Here is a 23,691-nt window from a genome sequence, read left to right as displayed (position 1 = left end):
CCAAGGACAAAACAATTAAAATGGCTATGAGTTTCTCATCAAAAACCTTGGAGTCCACAAATAACTGGCACATTTTCCAAGTGTTGGAAGAAAAGAACTGTCAACCCAGAATTCTATACCCAGTGAAAATATCCTTCAGAAATGGAGGGGAAAACCTTCCTTCCCCTCATATGAAGGAAAACTATGAGAAGTTTTCACAGCAGACCCATCCTAAAAGCATGACTAAAGTAAAATTAAACAAAAAGGAAATGATAAAAGATGGAACCTGGAGATAATCAGGAAGGAAGAAAGGACATGAAAAGAGCAAAAACATGGGTAAATGTTATAGGTTATCTAGAACAATCACTGAAAGACTTATACAGAGAGACATATCCCAATGAGCCAATAGGATTGTAAAAAAGGAAAGTGTGACCCATAGGAAGGTGGGGAAAGAAAACAAACATACAATAAGCAGAAAACAAAAAGTAAAAAGGCAGATTCAAGCTTTAACATGATAATTACATTAAATATAAGTAGCCAATGACATCAATTTGGAGACCTCAAGAGAATATAAGGGAATAGGAGGTACAATTTTGTACATAAATTTGACAACTTAGATGAAATAGACCAATTTCTGGAAAAACACAACACAACTTTCCCAATATGAAATGCATAATTTAAATAGTCTTATAAGATAGAATTCCTGGTAGCCTCCTGAAAAACCTCCAGGCCCAGAAGGATTCCCTGGAAAATTCTACGAAATATTTAAAGAAGATTGCACGTCAATTCTACACAATCTCTTCCAGAAACTAGAAGAGGAAAGAACAGTTCCTAATTTATTTTATGAAGCAGTATTACCCTAACATCAGAACTAGGCAAACACATACAAAAAAAGAAATATAGAATAATATACCTCATGAATATAGGTGCAATTTTTTAATTTTATTTGTTAGGTACAAATTTTTAAATAAAATATTAGAAAATTGAATTTAACAACAGTATATAAAAAGAACTCTGTACCATGACCAAGTGGAACTTATTCAGGGATACTAGTCTGATACAGTATTTGAAAACCCTGATCAATATATTCCACCATAAAAGGAAAAAACAACATGATCACATGATGCTAAAAATCCAATCATGTAAGTATTACAGCTATATCATGGTTGTGCTTGATACCCTGTGCTATCTTTCTGACAAAACTTGAATTTAAAAGATTACTTTTAAATCAAAGAAAGTTTGGTAGGCATTGAAAAGGATCAAATAAGAATCAGGAGCTAAAAATGGAATTTCATTAATCAAGTATTAATGAAATAAGACTTGTTAAAGACACACAAAAAAGATACAGGTGCCTGTGATAACACCTGATTTTTCCTACTTTAAAGGTGCTAATGAGGTTGCAGTGATATAATACACAGATGTGAGGAAAAAATGATGATAATTGTGTTTCAACGTCCCACAACAGAACTGTGTCTGAGTCAATTGGCCAGCTGGAAAGGTCATGGGTGGACAATGAATCAAAATCACCATTCCCAGTTTCACAGATCAAATGGCAGGAGGTGAAATTCATCTGTTGTCAGCGCAATAAGGACCCTCTGTCAGCGTTCCTATCAGCATTTGGGCTTCTTTGATATTGGATGCTTATTTACCATGTTCTCATTCCCATTTCCTGGTTTATTTTCACAAAATTTGTTTCTCAGCAAAAAGAGAAAAAGAACTGGAAATCAGAAAAGAATAGGATGACAGAGCTCAATTAAAAACAACCACCAACCAGACGTGAATTACATCCAACGCACACACCTCCTTTGTTAATGGAGTCTAGTCCACACATTCTGCTCAGAACTGCTACATCTGCCTTTTCTGCTGCTGCTCAGCATCTGTTTATGCTGATGGTCGCAGCTGTAGCACCTCTTGGTGTTTTTCTCTGCTCTCTTCCCAGGCTGTTTTATGTCAGGTAGACTAGGTAATTACTTACAAGCAAAGAAACGAACTTTCAAGAAAAGACACAGCTCTTATAAATCCAGATTTGGGGGATATATTTACCTTTTCCCCCTGATTGCTCCAATATGATGTGGACAGGATAGATCACAAACTACTAGGAAAGTAGTAACAAGACTGCTTGAACATTTATTCAGTGGCCTGTAGCCTGTAGAGTGTATTTCTTTTGGCTTTAACATTTCCACCATTATCTAGTCTTGCCTAGGCTCCTTATGTATATATACTATTCATTTTATGAGAGAAAAAAGTTTAGTCAGAGTTTCTGAGGAATCGGATGCCACATCTCTTCACAAGGGCTCAGCAGGAATGGAGAAATGAGTCGCTGTTGTACAAGAATCACCACTGGGTATCTCATGATCTCAAACTTTAAGAAACTTTAATCTTCAAATGCAGAATTTTCAATAAACAGCCTTCACAAAACGTTCACTCACCCTGCTGGAAACACTTTATGAGGGAAACCATTCTATATTTGGAAGTTTGAGCTAAAATTGGGTTCTGGTTGTGCCCTTGGGGCTCTCCAAGAACAAGACAAAGACTTTTTTTCTCTTAACGGCCCTTCAGATGTTTGAAAATGAGCAGTCTGGTCCCTCCAGGCATCCCACCCCAGCATAGATAGATTCCTAGCTCCCCCCAGACGCTGTCCACTCAGTTTTTAAGAACATGGGGCAGAGGAAGATGCTGAGAGCAATGTGTAGGCATGTCCTCTCCTTCCATTTCCATTCTTTTCATCTTTTTACAATGGCATTTTTTGCACTTTGTTGAAGCTTTATAGGAAAATAGTTGGTTTATAAAGTCCTGGAGAGTAATTCTGATCCATTAAAAAGAAAAAAAAAAAAAACAGTATTTCTCTATTTAAAAGGGATGCTCAGAGAATTAGGTGGGATGATGTGAAAAGCACTTGGCCAAGGACCTCTGACCAAGCTTGGGAAAGCTTCCAATCCAGACCGGCCTTAAGTCCTCACCCTTGTTCATAGGAGCTTCTACTCAGAAGGCTGTCAGTGCAGTAGTTAGGTGAGGAAAAATTCAATATTTCCAGTCTGAGTGCAGGTTCAGGAAACTATAGGCCCATGAGGCATACTTTGTAGTGGGGAGGTGGATACTGTCATGGGGGAAATAGGGGTGAGGACATGAATAAGCTAAGGTAGGTGGTACTTGTCCTGGGAAGGAGAGAGGTCATCTGGTATGGGAAGGACCACCAGTTCTGGGTTATAGTTCCTGTTCTGTCCCTAACTCACTTTGTATCTTAGGAGGTATCTGTCATCCCATGCTTCCAGCCATTTTCCTCAAAAATGAGACTAGATCAACTTTTCCCTTCCTGAATGCAGTCAGGCTCCAACCAACCCACATCAAAGAGTATTTACTCCAATGGGCTCTGTACTAGGTTCTGGATGAACTAGGTTCACTAGGTGTACTAGGTTCAGTGGTGAACAAGAGATAGTCATGCTCTCTGTCCTGGACTTTACAGTGCAGGAGAGAGAAAGAGGTTTGTCAGATAATGGTCCAGGTGATAATTTTCTCTAGGGAAGTGCTGCATCCCAGCACTGTAGCAAAGCCTGTGGGAGGAAGCTGTCCTGGAAGAACCAGGGAGGGGGAATGACCACACTGAACACTGGAGGAAGTCTGGGAGTTACCCAGGCAAAAGAGGGAAACAGAAACTTCCAGGAGGAGGGAGTAGATAAACTCATCACACTGAAGAGGGCAACGAGAATGCTTTCTTTCAAACAGCTGTGTAGGGGTAGATGGGTGGGTGTGGAGTGAGCACCCATGAGAATCTTAACTGCAAGATGTCCCTATGTGGTCTATAAATCCACAAGTGGAGAATGTGATCTACAGTGGTCCCAGTTTGGTAAGACTCCCCTTCCCCCTGCCCCTGCACCCAAGGGCACTGATAAAGGGAGATACAAGTGACATCCAGAAGACTTCAGCTTAAATCAGGCATCAAATATTTCTCAACCAAATAAAGCTCTAAAGAAAATGAACAGGAATTAGACATTACATGGAATCAATGAGACGACATCATGAGTGAAAAACAATGAATGGAAGGCAGGTGGTAACAGATCCACACAGACTTCTTCAGATACTGGAGGGGAAAAAAAAACAACAACCAATAAAAAAGAAGTGCCATACATTTAAAGAAATAAAAGAGGAAATTGAAAATCTGAGCAGATAACAGGAGATGTAACATATATTTGGAAAAGGGAAAATATAACTGAAGTTTATATACTTGAATAACATTTTGGGAAGAGCTAATAGAATGGGGAGGAAGAAATATTCAAAGAAGCAATGAGGAAAATTTTCCAGATTTGTAGAAAGACACTGACTCTCAGATTAAAAAGCCCAATAAACCCCAAACAACACATAGACCTAGCTGTAGGAGACAGCAGGCATGTAGGTTATAAAAGACAGTTGGAGAGACAGTGTCATGCACAGAGAAGTAATAGAAAAGTGATAGAAAGTGATAGAAAATTCTTAACATCAACAGTGGAAACCATAAGCTAGAACCATATCGTCAAAGTGCTGAATAAATAACTAAAATTCTGTACCAAGTGAAACAAGGGAAAGTGCCAAACTTGAGAGTTTACCACCAAATGACCCCCACTAAGTGGGTTCTGAGGGATATAATTCCAGTTGAAGGAAAATGAATGCAGGTGTATGAGCTGCAAGGAGAAACAGTGAACCAAGATAACTATGTGACAATCTAAACAAACTAGTGACTATACATGAAACAAAGGTAATCTGTGGGGAAAATAAAGCAGGCTAGATTTAAAATGCCAAGTTACAATCACTAAGAAGTTGGGTGAGGAGACTGGAGAATAAAGTTTTGCAAGGTCTTTGTATTGTCCAGAAGACCATGGCTACCGAGTGCCTGTCATATTGTCAAATAGGCATTAAAAAGAGCAAATACTAACAGAATAGACCCAATGTATACCTTCAAAAGAAATAAAGGGGAAAAAATAAACCAAGGAAGGCAAATCAGTCCAAAGGAAGGCAAGAAAAGAGGAAGAGATGGACAGGAACAGGTGAAATGGAATGAATGAGTCAAAAGTTCAAAATATGGGGCAGCTGGGTAGCTCAGTCAGTTAAGACTCCGTCTCTTGATTTTGGCTTAGGTCAGGATCTCAGGGACATGAGATGGAGCCTCCCATCAGGCTCTGCACTCAGCATGGAGTCTGCTTGAGATTCTCTCTCTCTCTCTCTCTCTCTCTTCACTCTGCCTCTCCCCCTGCTTGTGCTAGAAATAAATAAACAAATCTTTTTTTTTTAAGTTCCAAAATATGATGTTAGAACTAAAATGAAATTTCTAACCACAATAAGTGTAAGTGGACTAAATTCTCCCATTAAGGCCTTAATAGTTACACCATGTTTAAAAAACAAAATAAATTTTAGCTATGTACTCTTTACAAAAGACACATAAAGCACCCAGAAAAAAAGGCCAAACTATGGAAAAGATATACCAGGCAGTTAGTAACCAAAGGGAGAGGACAAATACAGTTATATTAATATCAAAGGAAAATTCAGGCAAAACACATTATTAGAAATTAGAAATTTGCTGCATAATGATCAATGATTCCCTTCACCAGGAAGATGCATTGATTCTAAATTTGTGTATACCATGTAAACTTGTGTATAGCCTCAGGAAGCCAGACTGAGAGAATCGAAGGAAAAATTTGTCAAATCCATCATCATCATAGATTTTAACATATTTGGGAGTAATTTGTAGATCAAACAGACAAAAAAAAAAAAACAGTAAGAAATTAGAAGAGTCAAGCTTGAACTAACTAATGGACTTGATAGCATCTGATGTCTGGAAAAGACACAGTCCTTTCAAGCGCACTTGGAATATTCAGTGGACATAGAGCTGACCTCAGTGTAGTTCGAAGGACCGGGGTCTGACTGTAGTTTTTTGGGTTTTTAAATTATTTATTAAAAAAAAATGTTTTTACCACAATGCAATTAAGTTAGAAAACAAAGCCAATATGATAATTAGAAAAATCCATTCACTTGGAAATTTAATAACACTTGTAATCAACTTAAGGGTCGGAGGAGAAAATATAGTTGAGATGATTTCATTTCATCTTAACTTTTCACATCACACTCATGGGATACAGTTCTTGGAAGGAAACAATACTAAATGCCTACAAAAAAAATATTAAGGCTCAAAATAGAGCTAAGATAATATAAATCAAAGACCCACAGACATAGAAGGAAGGAAATCAAGAGAAAAGAAACTCAGAAAATAGAGAAACATACAAGAGAACAGATCAACAAAACAAAATCTTTATGTTCGAAAAGATGATTCATTTTTTTTTTTTTTAAAAAGGGCAAGTGGAATGGAAAGAAAAAGTAAATAAAACCTCAGATGCTACAGAGAAAAGCAGTAAGAGGATATTAAGAACAACCCTTAATACTTTAAGACTTTGATATCATGGATGACTACCTAGAAAGATTGAATTTAGCAAAACAGCTCTAAGGAGAAACACAAAGTTTATCTGTAAAAGAAATGCAACCGATAGGAAACAAGTTTACCACAAAGAAAACACCGCATTCAAATGGCCTTATCTGAAATGTAGGAAACATTCAGGAAGCAGATCATTCCATTCCTACAAAGAATAGAAAATAAAACAGCTCATTTTAAGAAGCCAGAATAACCTTGATATCGAAACTGACAAAAACAACCAGAAAAAAAACACTAAAGCCAACTTTCTCAGGAACATGTATATAAGAATTGAGAACACACATCCAACCAGATTCAACAATAAATAAAAAGAAATCACGATCAGGTTAGGTTTCACTCCAGGGATTCAATTCATTAACATTAGAATTTTATTAATAGAACTCATATTAATTAACAGATTAACAAGGAAAAGTTGTATCATCTCAACAGATAAGGAAAATAGAATTTGACATCCAGACATGACATTCAAAAATTATCTTATCATATTTTTAAAGCCAGCACGATGAATAGAAAAATCCTTTTCTTAACTTGATAAATTTCCCTAATTTGATAAAAGACATCTACAAAAATCATCCAGCAAACATACTATATGGCAAGATTGGGAAAGAAGCTAAGATGTCCTCTCTGTCACCCCTCCCTCCCTCCTCTTTGATTATGCTGGGGTTTGAGCCAGCCTCATAGTAGACAAGAAAAAGAAACACATTTAAAGGGTGAGAATGTAAAATAGGACAGCCACTGTGAAAAGCATGTATGGCAGTTCCTCAAAAAATTAAACAATCACCATATGATCCAATATTTCCACTTCTGGCCATATACCCAAAAGAATTGAAAGCAGGGACATGAAGAGCTATGTGCACACCCATGGACCATAGTGTTACACACAATAGAAAAAAGGAGGAAGCACCCTAAGTGTCCCTTGACAGATGAATGGATGAATAAAATGGGGGTATAAATGTACATTGGAAAACCATTCATCCTTAAGTAGGAGGGAGATCCAGACACGGCTACAACATGGATGAATCTTGAGGACAGTATGCTAAGTGAAACAAGCCAGACACGAAAAAACACTATGATTCCACTTAAACGAGGTACCAGAGTAATCCTGTTCACAGAGACTGAAAGAAGAAAGGGGACCATCAGGAGCTGGGGGAGGGAGATGGGGAGGTCACGTTTCATGGGGACAGAATTTCAGTTAAGGAAGGTGAGAAAGGTCTGGAGAGATGGGTGATGGTGATTATTGCACAATAACATGAAAGTACTCAATGCCACTGAACTATACACCTAAAAGTGGCAAAAATGGTAGATTTTACGGTATGAATATTTTATGAGAATTTTCAAAAATTGTAAAGATTCCAAAGGAAGTAACAGAATTACTCTCAAATGCAAATGGTATGAGTGTCCATAAACACCACTCTCCCAAAGTCAGTAGTTCTTACTAAGCTGGCATTTTTTTTTTTTTAATTACTCATGATTTGTGAATGGAGATGTGTTTCAGGGACTATATACAAAATTATCATCTTTTTGAGAAGGAAGAAAAAGCTTCCATTAGACTGTCAGAGGGGTTTGTGACCCACAAAAGTGTAAGAATCATTTTGAGTGCCCCCTGCCTTCCCCCCAAGCTCTGTGGGCTTCACGCAGGCTGAGACCAGACTCCCTCCATCAGTAATGTCTTAGGAGCCCACTTCACCTCCCTTACCCCAACCCCTCCTACCCTCCCTCTCCCCACCCCCCACACCACTTTTCTATTTCATCCAACTGGGTTGTTTAAATACTATGTGAAGTATATTCTTTTATATTATGTTATGTTAGTCACCATATAGTACATCAGTAGTTTTTGATGTAGTGTTCTATGATTCATTGTTTGGGTATGACACCCAGTGCTCCATGCAATCCGTGTCCTCCTTAATACCCATCACCAGGCTTACCCATTTCCCCCACCCCCTCTCTTCTAAAACCCTCCTTTTGTTTCCCTGGAGTCCATAGTCTCTCATGGTTCATCTCCCAATCCCGATTTCTCCCCCTTTATTTTTCCCTGCCTTCTCCTAATGTCCTCCATGCTATTCCTTATGTTCCACAAATAAGTGAAACCATATGATAATTGTTTCTTTGCTTGACTTCTTTCACTCAGCATAATCTCCAGTTCCAGCCGTGTCGATGCAAGTGGTGGGTATTTATCCTTTCGGATGGCTGAGTAAGATTCCTTTGTATATAAGGACCACATCTTCTTTATCCATTCATCTGTTGAAGGGCATCTCAGCTCCTTCCACAGTCTGGCTATTGTGTCCATTGCTTCTATGAACATTGGGGTACAGATGTCCCTTCTTTTCACTACATCTGTATCTTTGGGGTAAATTCCTAGTAGTGCAATTGCTGGGTCTTAGGGCAGCTCTATTTTTAACTTTTTGAGGAACATCCGTACTGTTTTCCAAAGTAGCTGCACCAACTTGCATTCCCACATGAAGTATATTCTTAAATATTCCTTGAATTCATTGACGAAGCTTTACTTTTTTTTAAGGAAGTGAGACCTTGAATTCACCCAAACTTTAGCTTTTTTCCTATTACACTTCTTTCCCTGCATGATCATATTGAGCAGGCTCCACTCTAGCTCGGGGCCTGGGGCCCAGAAGGTGTCAAATACCTATGCGGTGATTAGAATACTCCAAACCATGTTCTGTAACCTTACATAATTTTTGGCCAGATTACCTTGCTGGTTTCCTATCTTGCATTTCATGTGGGCAGAATTTTCACAAGCCAAAGACCTCCGCTCAATCCCTCAGTCTTCCCCGGGTGGTGGTGAGGATTCCTGGCAGGGTAAGCATGACAGAGAGCTGCCTCTCAAAGGAGGCTTCAACTTTGAGAAAATCCAGGGAATGAAAACTGGGGCCAACTTACTTTCCATCCAAGTAAATTCTGAGACTTTTTTTTTTTTTTAACAAAATGCTTTTATTTCTATTTTTTAATGGAATGCACTGTTAGGTTCTTGCGTGAACTATCAAAAGGCATTGATAGTGTTTGCTTTAACTCTTCCTTCCTGGTTGCAGAAAGGGGGAGAAAAGATCTGCTGAAGTCAAGCCCAGCAGAAGCCACGTGGCGCGAGGCAGTGAAGGGGTCACCTGTGGCGCTGGTGCACGGAGCGTGGAGTGATGGTCAATAGTCATCGTAGTTGACGTTGGCTCCGTGCCTGAAGCTGTCAAGGCTCTGGGGACCAATCGCTGCATCCTCGTCATAGTGACGTTGGTAGTAATCATAATAGTCGTGCCCATTCTGACCTCTGTTAAGCCAATAAGTGACATCATCTTCAAATTTCTGGGGAAAAAGAGGAAAAAGAGAGAATGGATTTTAGGACACATACTCCCCCTAGAACACATCTTATGTCTGGCTTTTCTCTGTGACGGCTTTTCTTCGGTGATTAACAGCTCATACCAAGAATCACTGGTCATGATGGTATTCTGAGCTCAGAGGCCAACAAAGCCAGCTAAAGAGTATGGATAAAAGCCATCATCGGGAGGGAGACAAACCATAAGACTCTTAATCTCACAAAACAAGCCGAGGGTTGCTGTGGGTAGGGAGGTAGGGGGAGGGTGGTTGGGTTATGGGCATTGAGGACGGTATGTGCTGTGGTGAGTGCTGTGAAGTGTGTAAGCCTGATGATTCACAGACCTGTACCCATGGAGCTAATATACATTATATGCTAATAAAAATTTTTTTAAAAAGCCATTGTCTCCAAAGGAGTGCACACCCAAGCCCTTGAAAACTTCTACCCTGTGAGTTCTAAATATCCTCAAGAAACATTTTTCTCTTTTTGGGGACATAAAATGGACAACTCCCAAAGATAGTGATAGCTTGGCCTGACCTCCAGGTGCTACACACATCTTAGAGACATTGCCTTCTCTCCCTGTCCTGTCCTGGGCTTGGCCCACTCCAGTGCACAGAGTAGATGCTTGGTAAATTAAATCAGCCACCACCCTGGCGTGGTAGAGCCATGCGTCCTTGCAGTGGTGTTAGTTAGAACCTGCACGGCTGCACTTACTCATCCCACAATCGTTGATTACATGGACCCAGCATGTCAGCGCTGTGCTGGGCACTGAAGGGCCACTCAGAGCAAGCAGGACAGATTCCCTTGCCTTCACGAAGCCTACGGCAGCTGAGAGACACACGAAAAGAGAGAGTTGCAGTTAGCAGGAATAGAAGGGAAGGGGAAGAACTGAAGAAAGTAAGAAGCACAGAAGGACTGGCAGGTTTCCAGCTGGGGAAGCTTTGCTCTCGATGCCTCTCCTAAAGGGAAAACTAGTTCTTTGTCGGTAGTGAAAGTGCAAGACGAATGCAGATGGCTGCTCGCATGGGTTGATGCTGACGACTTGGTGAGAGGTTTGGTGTGAGGCCACAAAGGTGGGGACAAGAGAAGGATGACCTAGGGAGGTTGCAGGGTACCTAAAAGTTTGGGTCCAATTTTTCTCGAAATGTGGCCAGTGCACCCCTGCATCCAAAATCTAAGGATGCTATAAAGTGTGAGTTTGCAGGCAGCCTTCCACGCAGTCCAGATGGAATTTTCCGGTGGCTGGGTCGCGGGCATCTGAAGCTGGAGGCCTGGCCTCGCCCGTGATGGTGTTCTCTGTGGCTAGCCACTTGGGTGAGGAGTAGGTCAGCTTGTGCCACCCTAGTGAGCACCGCCCTGCCCCTCCTCTGTTTGCTGAGCCCCAGGGGCTTTGGCTTCTGCTCAGTTCCTCCCCCCACCACCACCTCTGCCGTGAAAGCCAGAATGTTTGCTTTCCTCACAATGCTGCAGCTTTTCCCATAGTGAAATCATCTTTCCCCTTGGTTTCTTGCATTTTATAATCGTGTTTGAAGTTTTGGCAAAGCTCAGACCTTGAAACATCAAGGTTTTCAAGAAATTAAAGAAATGTTTTGGGGCGCCTGGGTGGCTCAGTGGGTTAAAGCCTCTGCCTTCGGCTTGGGTCATGATCCCAGGGTCCTGGGATCGAGCCCCTCATGGGGCTGTCTGCTCAGCGGGGAGCCTGCTTCCTCCTCTCTCTCTCTCTGCCTCCCTCTCTGCCTACTTGTAATCTCTGTCTGTCAAATAAATAAATAAAATCTTAAAAAAAAATGTTTTGCGGGTACGGAAATAACACAGACTCATACTTTACAGATCGATATGTGGGAGTGGGACAGAGGAAAAGGGGGATCATAACTCCACTGCCAAAGACAACTGTAACTGACATTTTGATATATTTCCTTCCAGTCTCTTCCGTGAATAGTTTTTAAAAAGATTTATTTATTTATTTGACAGAGAGAGCACAAGCAGGGGGAGTGGCAGGCAAAGGGAGAAGCAGACTCGCTGCTGAGCAGGGAGCTTGATGTGGGGCTAGATCCCAGGACCCCGGGATCATGACCCTAAGCCAAAGGCAGCCACTTAATTGAGCCACCCAGGTGCCCGGTTGTGAGGTATTTTAAAGACTCCCAGGCAAAATCGTGCAGCAAAGTTACATGGGATTCTGGGATGAATTTAAGCCCCAGCCGTTTTGGACGATGACTTCTCTGGAATCCCGCTTCTCACTCATGGTGGGAGAGATTCCCATGTGCGTGTGGTCTGAAGAAAAATTCCAGCTCATATCCCTGTATCCTGATGGAAATGTTACCCAAAGCCTGGGGGGCACTTGGTCTATCATGGGGACTCATCCTTTTTGAAGTGAATTCCGAAGCCTAATTTTCTGTGCCCTGTTTCCCGGAGCCATGCCTCTGCCCCCAGCACGCTGCCCTGGGGGGAGCCAGGCCTCCAGCAGGCAGAAGTACCCACCGCTTCATCAAAGCCCCTGTAGAGGAACTGCTGGTACCACTGCTGGACCTCCGGCCGGGTCCGGTCCCACAGCTGCCGCTTCTGGCGCCTCGGGCTGTTCAAGAATTCCTTGGCCTTGCTCTCGTCCATTGCCACTTTAGTCTTAGCTGGAGCAGGTGCTGAAAGGATCAATTCCCCACCCCCCAAAGTACAAAGAATGAGTTCTGTTCTGATGGGGGCCAATCACTAGTATATATATCCCGTACCCCCAGCCCACCTTGCCTAAGATGGCTTTGATTTTCACTCTTACACCATATGTGATAAAACACAGCCGCCCGTCATCAGTCTCCATGTCCCTGGGTCGCAAGCTCTCCATTTGGGCGCAGCCATATCCAGGGGCACAGAGTAGCCCTCAACCTCTAGGGCATGGGGGCAAGACAAGATGTCTTGTCCTCTGCAGTGACTCACCAGGCCTAGACCCCAGGCCTCAGGCAGTGGCTGATGGCGTACCCCTTAAGCATTTAGGAAACATCTGGATGCCTAAGACCATACAAGTGTATGTTCCTTGCACGGGCAAACCGGTGAGCACCGTGCTTGCTTAGGAGATCTCGGGGAAAAATGAAACAATGAGCCCAGGCCCAGCCTGGCAGCACAGCAAGCTCTCACCCTGGAGAGACCGGGCCACCTTGGGACACGCTCTGCAGACCTCACAGCTCACCAAGGATTCAACCGAGCCTTGACAGGTACTGGCCCTTGCTTTAACACCTGGCTTCTCCCAACGTCTTCCCACTGTGGTCTCAGCTGTTTAAAAGGCACCAATTGTGCGGGCTGGGCTCAGGGGAAGCAGCTGTGTCCCGGCGTCTGCCCCTGCTCTCGGCCCCCTCATCTATACAGCTGGACTGGCAGTCCCCATCTTGGTGTTGTTGTGAAGGCCCCACGGGTTGATGGGAGTGAAGTGCCCGGTGTGTTCCTTGGGTCACATGGATAAGGAGCCATAAATGTGTTCCTTCACTTCCTGTTCATCTGTGTCCCTCTCTCGGGGCCTGTTACTACTCTTTTGTACATAGTAGGTGCTCAATCTGTATTTCTAGGCTTGACTTGAATAAGGGCTGAGGATGTACACCAGGATTTGTGATTATCTTGGTGGTCTGTTCTCTCCCACTTCTGACAGGCTGGCTGTTCGAGAACGTCCATCACCCCAGGTGCCCGGGAGGAGCAGGCTGCCCAGCACAGACATCAGGGACTGGCCAGAGCCTGGTGGGCGGCTGGAAATGCTAAGAAAGTTTCTGGGAGCTTCCTCAGGAGCCCCCCATCCCTGCGAGGGGCCCCAAGTGCTCAGCCCCTGTGGGTTCTGGGGGGCTGACTGGGAAGCTTGTGAATAGCACTAAGGAGCCCTACATGGTCAGGGAGCAGACTTGAACCTGCCAGAACCCCATTCCAACTGGGTGGAGTCCAGGGAGGGAAGAATAAAGGATCAAAAGTTCACATTAGAAACGTTGCCACACTCCTAATTTCCAAAAGAGAGAAAACTTCTTCATTTTATGGCAGAGATGACAGTTTCAAGGGAAGACCACCTTCACAAGACCACACGATTGGTCCAAATGATCTACCGGATCATGGCGGGCCCAGAACGTGTGTGGCTCCCAGCCTGTTCCGTTTCTACAGTGTTTTGCCACTGGCTACCACGTTCATCATAGGGGTATTTTCTCACAACAGGTGTTAGTCACAAAACAGTTGTTTCTGTTCTGCCTTGCCCCCAAGGGCTAACTGGATAGAGTACAAGGATAGTACTTTTCCAAGTCTACTTCACCAACGGACGTCTTATGTGCTCTAAAGGATATGCTCTAAATTTAGATATGTGCTCCAAAGGGTTTCATGTTTCCAAAATACACAACATGCAATGAACCCAGTAACGCTGTTTCTTTTACTTTGGGGTCTGCACTGACAGCTTTCACAAAAGCATATGCAAACTTTTACTGGCAGTATTATTTACCTAATAAAATGCCTCACACATACCCACAGAGTAAGCCCTTCAGATCTGCCAGTCTTTCAAGAAGTAAACACTTTGGTGTTCCAAGCACAGGACCCCAGCGAGCACACACAGCATCGCCTTTCGTCGCGACCTGCTAGGAACGCCGCCCTTCTCCATGTGGAGTGTCCTTACCTTCCCGCTTTTGAAGCAGCAGCTTGAGTTTATTCCCACTTACGCCACCTAATGGAAGGGACATAGAAATCATGTCAGAGTCGCACTGTACCCTTTAATTTCTCAAGTGCAAGAATCAGAGTTGAAAAAAGTCCCTGCGTGCCCCCATCTCCATCCCGTAACCTGGCGGTTTCACAGTTTTGCTGTTTGCCTCATTCCCCGTCATGCAGGAAGAGCAATTCAGGCTGCTCCTGGCTCAGACCGATGACAATGACAGTGGCTGACCAGGGCCATGGATGATTTGAGCTATTCCCAGGAGAAATGACATTGTTCTTTGAGCCCCTTATGTCTTATTATGAACCCTGGGTACCCGGCACATGTAAGAAACCTGCAAACTTTCCCTTTTTGTGGTATAGCGAATGGAATAGTGTCCCCCCGCCCCCGCAAATTCATATCCATCCAGAACCTCTGAATGTGAACTTGTTTGGCAAGAGGGCATTTGCAGATGAAATCAAAGATCTCAGTTAACTGTGAAGGAGTGGTATCCCGCTGGATGTGAGATGGGCTCGGAATCCGATGGCTGGGATTGTTGGAGGAGAGGGAGAGGATACAGAGAAGGTCGCCATGGGAAGACAAAGATGGGCAGACACTGAGAAATTATGCTGCCACAAACCCAGGAACGCACCTTAGCTCTTCATAAATCCAGCCCAGTTTTGTAGCTCGTCTGGTTCATCTTCCAATGAGGCAATATTGGTACCATTTGCTCTGATTTTGACTTGGTTATGACAGTATTTCTAAGCAGTCTAAACATCTGACTAGGAAATAACATGCCTGGCCTGGTAGGATACCTTTCTATTGCTGCTGAGTAGATGTGAGGACCTATAGATACCTCTGATCTAAGTTCTATGTGAAGGTACAAGGCTTGTCCCATGAAAGGAGAAAAGCCTCAGAAGTAAGGGGCAGAGCATTTTCAGGTGTAAGGAGCTGGTCTGGCCCCAAGAGGGAAGGGGTGGTGTTCACCTTTTCAGGCAGGTCCTTAACCTCCCCATCTTTGGACAGACCCTAAGGCCTGTGCTCGCATCTATAAGAGGTACAGTTTTCTGGGAACAGGAGCCATAGTTCTGGCCAGACTTTCACCAAAAGTGTCTGGGACCAAGATAAGATTAAGAACCGCCCCCTGCTTAAAAAATTTACTATGTAACTGGGGGGTGCGGGCGGGGGGGGGACCATGCTTGTGGCCAAAGGTCACAAATTGGCTACCCACAGCTGAGTTTTACCTGTGTTTAATGAGCGAACCCAGTGTTTACAAAGTTTGAATTTGAATGGCTCTGGGCCCAAGCTCCTCAGCACACCCCGTGGTCCATAAAGAACCATTTCACCTATTGGGTCTCTGTAGGCATCTGAAGTTGAGCACTACCCAACCACCTTTAGCGTAGGTATGCCAGCCACGAAGCATGGCTGGAAAGAGTCTCTAGGAACAAGGAATTTGGGGGTGGGGGTGTACAGCATACATTTACTACCAACAACCCTCTCAGCTCCAAAACTGGGCACAGAGATTAAAAATAAAACTACATTGCACTTCTCAGTAAAGCATTACTGGTAACTTTCACTAAAAATGTATAAACTTTGTTAAAAATTTACCAAGGCTTCAAATGATTTAATTACAGATATTTATAATACATACATTTTAAACTATGTTAACTGATACAATTGAAAAAGATGAGTCAGCAAATAGTTTCCAGAAACACCCCTGGCCCATAGATTAGGGCAAAAACTAAGGTTTTCAATACCTGGGAAGCCACTCCAAAGTTGGGGGGTGAGTCACCCCAAGAGGTTCCCCATCAAGAGTAAATAAGCAGAGATAGGCATTTGATGGAGTTCCTATAGAGGGGATTATTTAGTTAGAATGGAGTGCGACTGTACTTAAAGACTGTACTTCCCATCAAATGTTAAGAGTCAATAAAGAAATTTATGAACACATTTGCCAAAGCAGACAGATACATTCCTTGGCACAAATATTAGCATTCATTAATATCTTAACCCTGGTCCATCTCTAACAGCAGCGCGGTACACACAGAATTAAGTGTCGTCCCTCCACCTGTTTGTCTTCCATAAAAGCACTGGAAATTAAATGAATGAAATGTGGCCTAATGTTGAAATAGACATCGGAGTTAGGCATTTGCGATCTTGTTGCAATTTCTAGCAGCAAATGTTGTCACCACTGTTCTAGAAATGAAAGCCTCACCAGCTCTCAGCTGTACAACAGAAAGGCACAGGAAAATTAGGAATTTTTGATGTTGCCACTGTACCAATCATTACACACTGAAGTATAAATAAATATTAATACTTGTGATCAGACACCAAACTAAATTTGCTTGAAGAAAAAAATGAAAAAATGAATAGCTGTGACTTTTTCCCTACAGTACGGATTTGTTTTTTACCCTGATATCATCAGTCGCTACTTCTAGGCTGATTATAGACACTCCTGGATTTATTAAACCTGGCACTAGACCTCTCAGCAAATACAGAATTGCAGGATGCCCCTTTTGAATGTACTAACTATTAATAAACCACTCAAGAAGGAGCGATGATCATTTTCTCCATTAAATATATTTGGGTGTTGTAAGGAGCCACCTGTGGGACTTGACACATCAAGATTTTCATTTTATGTCCTAAGAACTTCCACACTCCAGCTTCAACGATGATAATACTTTAATCGATACCTTCGCTGCATTCTTGGTACAAATAAAATAAAATACAAATCTGAAAGGCAATGGCTTACAGCAGGTGCTCCCTCCTTTTATTCAGATGTGTTTCTGAAAATGGGAGGGACAAAGTAGGAGAGGCAGATCGATCATGTAATTGACTAGCCTCCCCTGTGTTTGTAACTTAGAAGGAGAGCAATTCCCCCCACTTGAACAGGTCCCCCACTGCTCTGGAGACCTGGAGCTTTGGCCTCAGGGCTCCTAGGGCAGATTAACTTCCTCCCTTCCACCTGGAATTTGCTTTTCCATACCTGTTTTGAATAATCAAAGTACAGAAGTAAAGCAATCGAGTGTGTCTTTCATTGTCGTTAGCCAGCTACTCTGTAGGGGGAAGAGCAGCCGTCTCATGGGCAAGCCTTTCATGCCTTCTGGCCCCCGTACCCTTAGCAGGAGACCTGGGGTCACCATATGCATCCAGAGTTGTGAGGCTCAAAGGCGTTCATGCAGGCATGAGTCCACTAGTGAACCATAAAGGAGGCTACAAGTGGAAGGTAGCATGGTCAGGACTCCCAGGGTTCAGATGCCTGCACCCCCACCAAACTACTCCATTTGGGGGATGTGTATGAATATGCTCATTTTATACAGAACGAACCTGGAATTTTCTTTTCTTTTTTTTTTTAAGATTTTATTTATTTATTTGACAGAGAGAGATCACAAGTAGGCAGAGAGGCAGGCAGAGAGAGAGAGAGATCACAAGTAGGCAGAAAGGCAGGCAGAGAGAGAGGAAGGGAAGCAGGCTCCCTGCTGAGCAGAGGGTCTGATGTGGGGCTCGATCCCAGGACTCTGGGATCATGACCTGAGCTGAAGGCAGAGGCTTTAACCCACTGAGCCACCCAGGTGCCCCCAAACCTGGAATTTTCAACCGATTCACTGAAGGCTCCGTGAAGCACAGAAGGTTAAGCATTTATCCTTTAAGAGCATTTTCCCCATCTGGGATGTGAGGCCTGTGCACAGTCTGGCAGACCTGGAAATGGACTCATTGGGAAGTGCCTGGTAAGGAACTGCCTGGAAGGGCAGCTGCGTAATGCTGCTTTGGGATGGCCCTCCATCCTAGAGGCTCCCGCCGCCGCTGCGGAGAGCTCCCGTTAAACCCCTTACATTAGGTCCCCAACACTTCCTGCCCCTCCTCCAGACCTTGGACCTCATTCTTTCCCAAGGTGTCCAAGCCATGTCTGAGACCCTGCCCTTGACCCTGGTACTCCGTCTGCTGGCCCAAGCGCGCCACTCCAACTTGTGCAAGTGCAAAACCCAAGACCCCTGCCACACTTTTGGTATTTGTCCGGGCTCAGGTTGGGTCTCTCCGCCCTCACTCCATCACCGATCACCCTCCCCAGCGCCCTGTCGTCTCCCCACTAACCTGGGCCCAGGCAGAGCAGCAGGAGCAGTGCCAGCGCGATCAGAGCTAGGACGGTGGGCCGCGCGGATGAGGCGGCCATGGCTGCAACGGGAGGGCTGGGAGGAGACGCGCGCACTTCAAGCCGCTGCACGAGAGGACTGAGCTAGGCGGGACAGGGGCGCAGGCAAGCGGCTCCCTACATTCCAGCCGGGCGGGACCTGCTGGCTGGGCGCTGAGCCAACGGGCCGCGGGCCAAGCTGCCGCTTGGAATCCCACCGAGTCCCGCACCGCCCGCACCCGGGTCACGCTGGCTGCCCCTCCACGCTGGCTGCCCCTCCACGAAGGCGCCACCGCTCGGCTCCAAGGCCACGGACGCGCACGATGCCGGGGCCACCGAGGGCCGCGGGTCAGGGGAAAGGATGGGGAGATGGACCACCAGGTCCCAGCTCAGGTTTCTCTCCCTCTTCCCCTCTCGGCCGGCTGCCTATTGGATGGCCCTCTCTCCCGCTTTCCCCTCTGCGCTAGTGCTTCCCTTCCTCCCCATCTCGCTCCCTCCAGGCTTCGGGCCCTGCTCCCGCCTTGGCTTCTAAAGTGGCCTTTGGAATTTCCTTTATTCCGGGAGTGGCGCTTAAAGATGCTTTTGGCGGTGATGTATTTTGTGAGACTTTGAAAGACTCCACAGTCTGGGTTCAGAGCTGCAGTTCAGGAAGACGTCGCCCCCCAAACTACTCTAATAGAAAAGCCTTTCAGAAACCAGGAACCTGGTGAACTCCTGGGTGTTCGCAGGACAAATGGGTCCTTCTGTGGGCCCCATAATCTGTGCACACTTAGAAGACATTAAAGGGAGGCCCAGGGACACCATAGAAGTGCCCCTCTCCCCACCCCAAACCAAACACAGAGACACTAACAGGCAGTTGTCCCAGCTGACCTTGAGCTGGTCACCTGCTTTTATAAAAATGGCCATGTGGCTACATTCCCTTTATGGACCCTTCCCACCTAAAATCTGCTTTGGACTCAGCTAGATTGCTTTTCTGAAGCTGGTTTCTCATTTTTTATATCTTCCCATGGTCAGTGATGACCATCCTGCCATAGGGTTCACTCTCCATGCGATACAGCTGGCTGTCCAGAGCAGGCAGAGAGAAAGCACCGTCATTCTGAGCTCCGGGAGGCAGATGGTAGCCCGGGGAGAGAAAGTGTGAAGTGTGTCACAGAATCACGAAGACCTGAGCCAGAGAGAGCCTGAAAGGGAGGGTCACACACCTAACGGTTGTAGGGAAATACTCACCAACCCTTGGGGGACCTGAGGAGTCAGGGAGAAGGAGAAAACCTACAGTAACAAAACGTGGTGGGTTTCCTTTAGCCCAGGGATGAGACATTTGTTAGCAGGAAGAAAACCAAAGCAAATATAAAGCCACTGTCCTGTTTGGATTGGTTTAGGACATACATTAAAGATGTTAATTGTAATGTCTCATCTTGTGGACATCATCCCGTCCACGCTCCAAATCTCCAGCAGGATATGCTTCGAATATAACATTTAACTTCTCTCGTAACTAGGGTCTGGTGAGAACTGAGTTCATGAAGCCATAGTATGGACAGTAGCCACCTCCCTGGACAGTGTCCTTTTTCTGTCTTTTGGATGCAGACCTACATTTCCTCCCCTCACCCGTCCCTTCCCATTTTCAGCTGAAAATGCAGAACAGTGATATTTTTTTCTCTTAATTCAAAGATTCCAAGGGGAAAAAAAGGTCTGCTTTAATCAGCTTATACAGTTGTAGCTTTTGGAGACAAAGTGATTATTGAATCCTAATATTTTATGAGCCTGTATTTTTTTTAAAAAAGAACTTTGATTTAAAAACAAATAAGCAAAAAAACAAAACAAAACAAAACAAAACACACCAAATAAGCACTGATGTCACATTGGTAAGATAAATCAAGTATCTTATAGAAAATATTTTAAAATAATTGCCATAGGCGGGAAGAACATTTCCTGAGATGAGGCTCAGATTCCTTTCCCCAGGATGCTCATTCAGGTGCCACCTCCAGACCGATCCAGCCAACACCCTGGGGCACTGGGGAACAAGCAGCATCTTTCACAGGGAGGGCGGTGGTGAGAAGACATTGCCAGAATGGTAGATGGAAGCACAGTTGACACTTTCTAACCAAGCAGATACACAAGATCATGTTTACTTGCAAAACTTGAAAAAAAAAAAAAGTGGTTTCCAGAAAATTTTATGATTCCCAGATAGGTGGGACATTACACATCCCAAATTATGACTGATTTCTCCATCTCTGCCAATCAAGGAGACAGCCTCTTTGGGTAAAATGTCTATTGAAATATAACATAATCCAGGAAAGTGTGCAGATACATGACATCGTGATCAGGAAACAACTTTAACAACCCTCCACGGGCCCATCTCCATCACCCTTACCCCAGAGGCAATGTACCTTGATGGTCTGAAGCAATCATCCTTTAAAAAAAACTTTAGGGGTGCCCGATGGCTCAGTAGGTTAGGTGCCTGACTCTCCATTTCCAGTGGGGTCATAGTCTCCGGATCCAGCCCCTCATCGGGCTACATGCTCAGTGGGGAGTCCACTTGAGGATTCTCTCCTTCCCTCTCCTCTCCACGCCTCCCAACTCATGCTCTCCCTTAAAAAAAAAAAAATTCATTGATGTTTAATTTCCTTAAAAAGAAAAAAAAAACTCAAAATAAAGACTTATGGTTACCAACAGGAAGATATTAATTACTAGAAAGAGCCATTAAAAGCATCAGATTTGTGGGGCGCCTGGGTGGCTCAGTGGGTTAAAGCCTCTGCCTTCAGCTCAGGTCATGATTCCAGGATCCTGGGATAGAGCCCCACATTGGGCTCTCTGCTCAGCGGGGAGCCTGCTTCCCTTTCTCTCTCTCTGCTTGCCTCTCTGCCTACTTGTGATCTCTGTCTGTCAAATAAATAAATAAAATCTTCAAAAAAAAAAAGCATTAGATTTTTGACTGTGTCAGTTGAATCCAGTTCAATTCTATTCAATTCTGTCTCAATGTGTATTTCTCAAAATGCTCACTGGGCATCCTTCGCCTCGACCATATTGCAAAGGGACGTGTCTTTGTCCCACTAGTCTTGTCTGCCTTCTGCGCGCTGCTAGTAACATCTTACCACCACTGATAAAATAGCCCACAGCTCTCGCAACTATGCATCCCACCGAGTCCTTTGTTCACATTCATTCCTGCCTTGTCCAGGATTACTTGGGTCCTGCTTGGTGGGATTTCTGTGTCTCTCCCACACAAACATGGGATAATCCAGCTGTCATGCGGAGGTGGCGGCTGGGAAGGATTGGGCCCCAGTGGCGGTTGCTGCAGCTTCCCACGTGTGATGGAAGTCTCCGTGTTCCCCATGAGGTAAAAAGCCCCTTTCCTACACCGTGTTTGGTGGCCGACTCTCCTTTCCTCTGGGACAGATGAACTCGGGTGCTTCCACTGGAGACTCTATGTCAGTTCTTGATACCAAAGTTCCTTTTCACTTGCTTATTTGACAGTATATATGAATACTAATTAGGTATGAGGCACTGGGAAAAGTCCTTTTCTTCCTGTGTACTTAAATTTGTCCTCCCGCTCAAGTGCATGCCTCTCCTTTCTCTCTCTGCTCGAGCTGGTCACATTCTTTATTTCAGTGTTTTTCAAACTAGGTCAAAAAATCCCGAGGTGCCCGTTACTGCACGTTCCTGGGTCAGACTCCAGGGAATTCTAATCCAGTCCATCTCGGGTGGGCCCAGGGGTCTGCGTGTGTTGTAAGAAGCAGCTCTTCGAGAGTGCTGATGGCCACAGTGCTCTCGAGTACCATCTGAGACTCTCAGCTCACGGGGGTCTCCACAAAACTTGCCTGCTCCCCTCAGTCTGTGCCTGGCCTCCCTGTCCCTACACTTTCTGCCCCCATTTACCAGACCAGTCCCAGGGGCTTAATTTCTGCCATTTGGCACAGCAGCGGAGAACACAAGCTTTAGGTTTCTGTTCTTTCCCTGTTGTGTACTAACCATGTTCATAAATCGCATGTCCTCTGTGGTTCTGTGGAATTTGAGAAATACCATCTAGCATGTTGATACCAGAAGTCACGTGTAGAGAGCCTGGTATTCAGTATGCACCCAAGAAATGTTTAGAAAGGTTATCTTTGCCAGAACTTCCCTGTGACCTCTCTGCTCAGGGTCTCTGTGGGTCCCCCACTCACCCTGCAGCCTGGGCCAGGGGCTGAGGAGACTTTGTTAGGGATGGGTCCCCATCTCCCCTACACCTCGTTATTGTACATTATCAGAGCCCTGCTGTGGCATCCTCCACCTCAAAATGCAACACTAACCAACTTCTTCCCTCTCTTTCTCCTAGTTCACAAGAAACAAGGTTCTACTAGAGTGTGTTGAGTGATATCACAGGGTGGGGAATTCTACAGAATTCTGCAGCTTCCCACGTGTGATGGAAGTCTCCGTGGGAGAGGAAAGGGGGAAAGGGGGCAGCATCTGACACGCTACTGCTGTTTATTACAAGAGACCTCAGAGACAAATCAACCAAATACAGTGTGGGACCAAACTTGAATCTGAGTCCAAACAAACCAGGAGTAAGAACACAATAGGGGAAATTTGATACAAGAGACTTGATAATGGAATGGGTGTCTTATTACTATTGTTGCTTTTTTAGGCATGAAAATGATTTTACAGTTACTTTTGAAAGCACTTATTTGTTAGAAATGCCTACTGGAATATTTATGGGTAAAGTGATCTGATGTATGAGATTTGCCTAAAAGTATTTCAGGAAAAAAGACTAGCAAACATTGACAATACTTTTGCTAGGAAATCACTTAGACATGGCTTGAACCCCACTGGTGATGTCTACAGAGGATCAGGATACTATTTTCTGTGTGTATATGTATATATAAATTTCCATAATCACAAGTTTAAAAAAAAAAGAGAATCTTAGTGGCATCCCATTGACTATAGAATATATAACACAACACATGTCCTTCAGACTCTCTATTTAGCCTTAAAATATGGCTAATAGTTATTTTCATCCCTTATACATCCTGTAAGTTTTCTGAGTTCCCCAAAACTCAAATTCTTGAGTAGATTGTTTTCACCTTCAGACCTTCATGGCTTCACCCACAACATTCTCATTCTCTGGGCTGCCATGAGGCCTACCGCACTGGTCACCTGTCCCTGCAGGGCTCAGCTGGGTGGTTCTTCTGTTCCACACAATGTTGATGGAG

The 23,691-nt window shown here is 44.3% G+C and overlaps 1 protein-coding gene across 1 annotated transcript; it reads right to left on the bottom strand.

Moving 5' to 3' along the window:
- Positions 1 to 9,350: 9,350 nt before the first annotated feature.
- Positions 9,351 to 18,963, bottom strand: ECRG4 (ECRG4 augurin precursor). Its single transcript, XM_047745541.1, has 4 exons — positions 18,472 to 18,963; positions 14,371 to 14,418; positions 12,228 to 12,385; positions 9,351 to 9,739 (listed from the first exon to the last, which is right to left on the bottom strand). The coding sequence occupies exons 1-4, from the start codon at positions 18,548 to 18,550 to the stop codon at positions 9,581 to 9,583; spliced, it is 444 nt and encodes a 147-aa protein (XP_047601497.1). The 5' UTR covers positions 18,551 to 18,963; the 3' UTR covers positions 9,351 to 9,580.
- Positions 18,964 to 23,691: the final 4,728 nt, after the last annotated feature.

Source organism: Lutra lutra, chromosome 9 (genome assembly GCF_902655055.1).
Source record: "Lutra lutra chromosome 9, mLutLut1.2, whole genome shotgun sequence".
NCBI lineage: Eukaryota > Metazoa > Chordata > Mammalia > Carnivora > Mustelidae > Lutra > Lutra lutra.
This window is presented reverse-complemented; position numbering and strand designations above follow the sequence as displayed.

Excerpts from the sequence above, each read along its gene's own strand:
- ECRG4 (XM_047745541.1), bottom strand. The coding sequence starts at position 18,550 with ATGGCCGCCTCATCCGCGCGGCCCACCGTCCTAGCTCTGATCGCGCTG. Across the intron at positions 12,386-14,370 it reads GCTGCTTCAAAAGCGGGAAG|CACCTGCTCCAGCTAAGACT; the intron begins GTAAGGACACTC and ends TGATCCTTTCAG. Across the intron at positions 9,740-12,227 it reads ACAGGGGCTTTGATGAAGCG|AAATTTGAAGATGATGTCAC; the intron begins GTGGGTACTTCT and ends CTTTTTCCCCAG.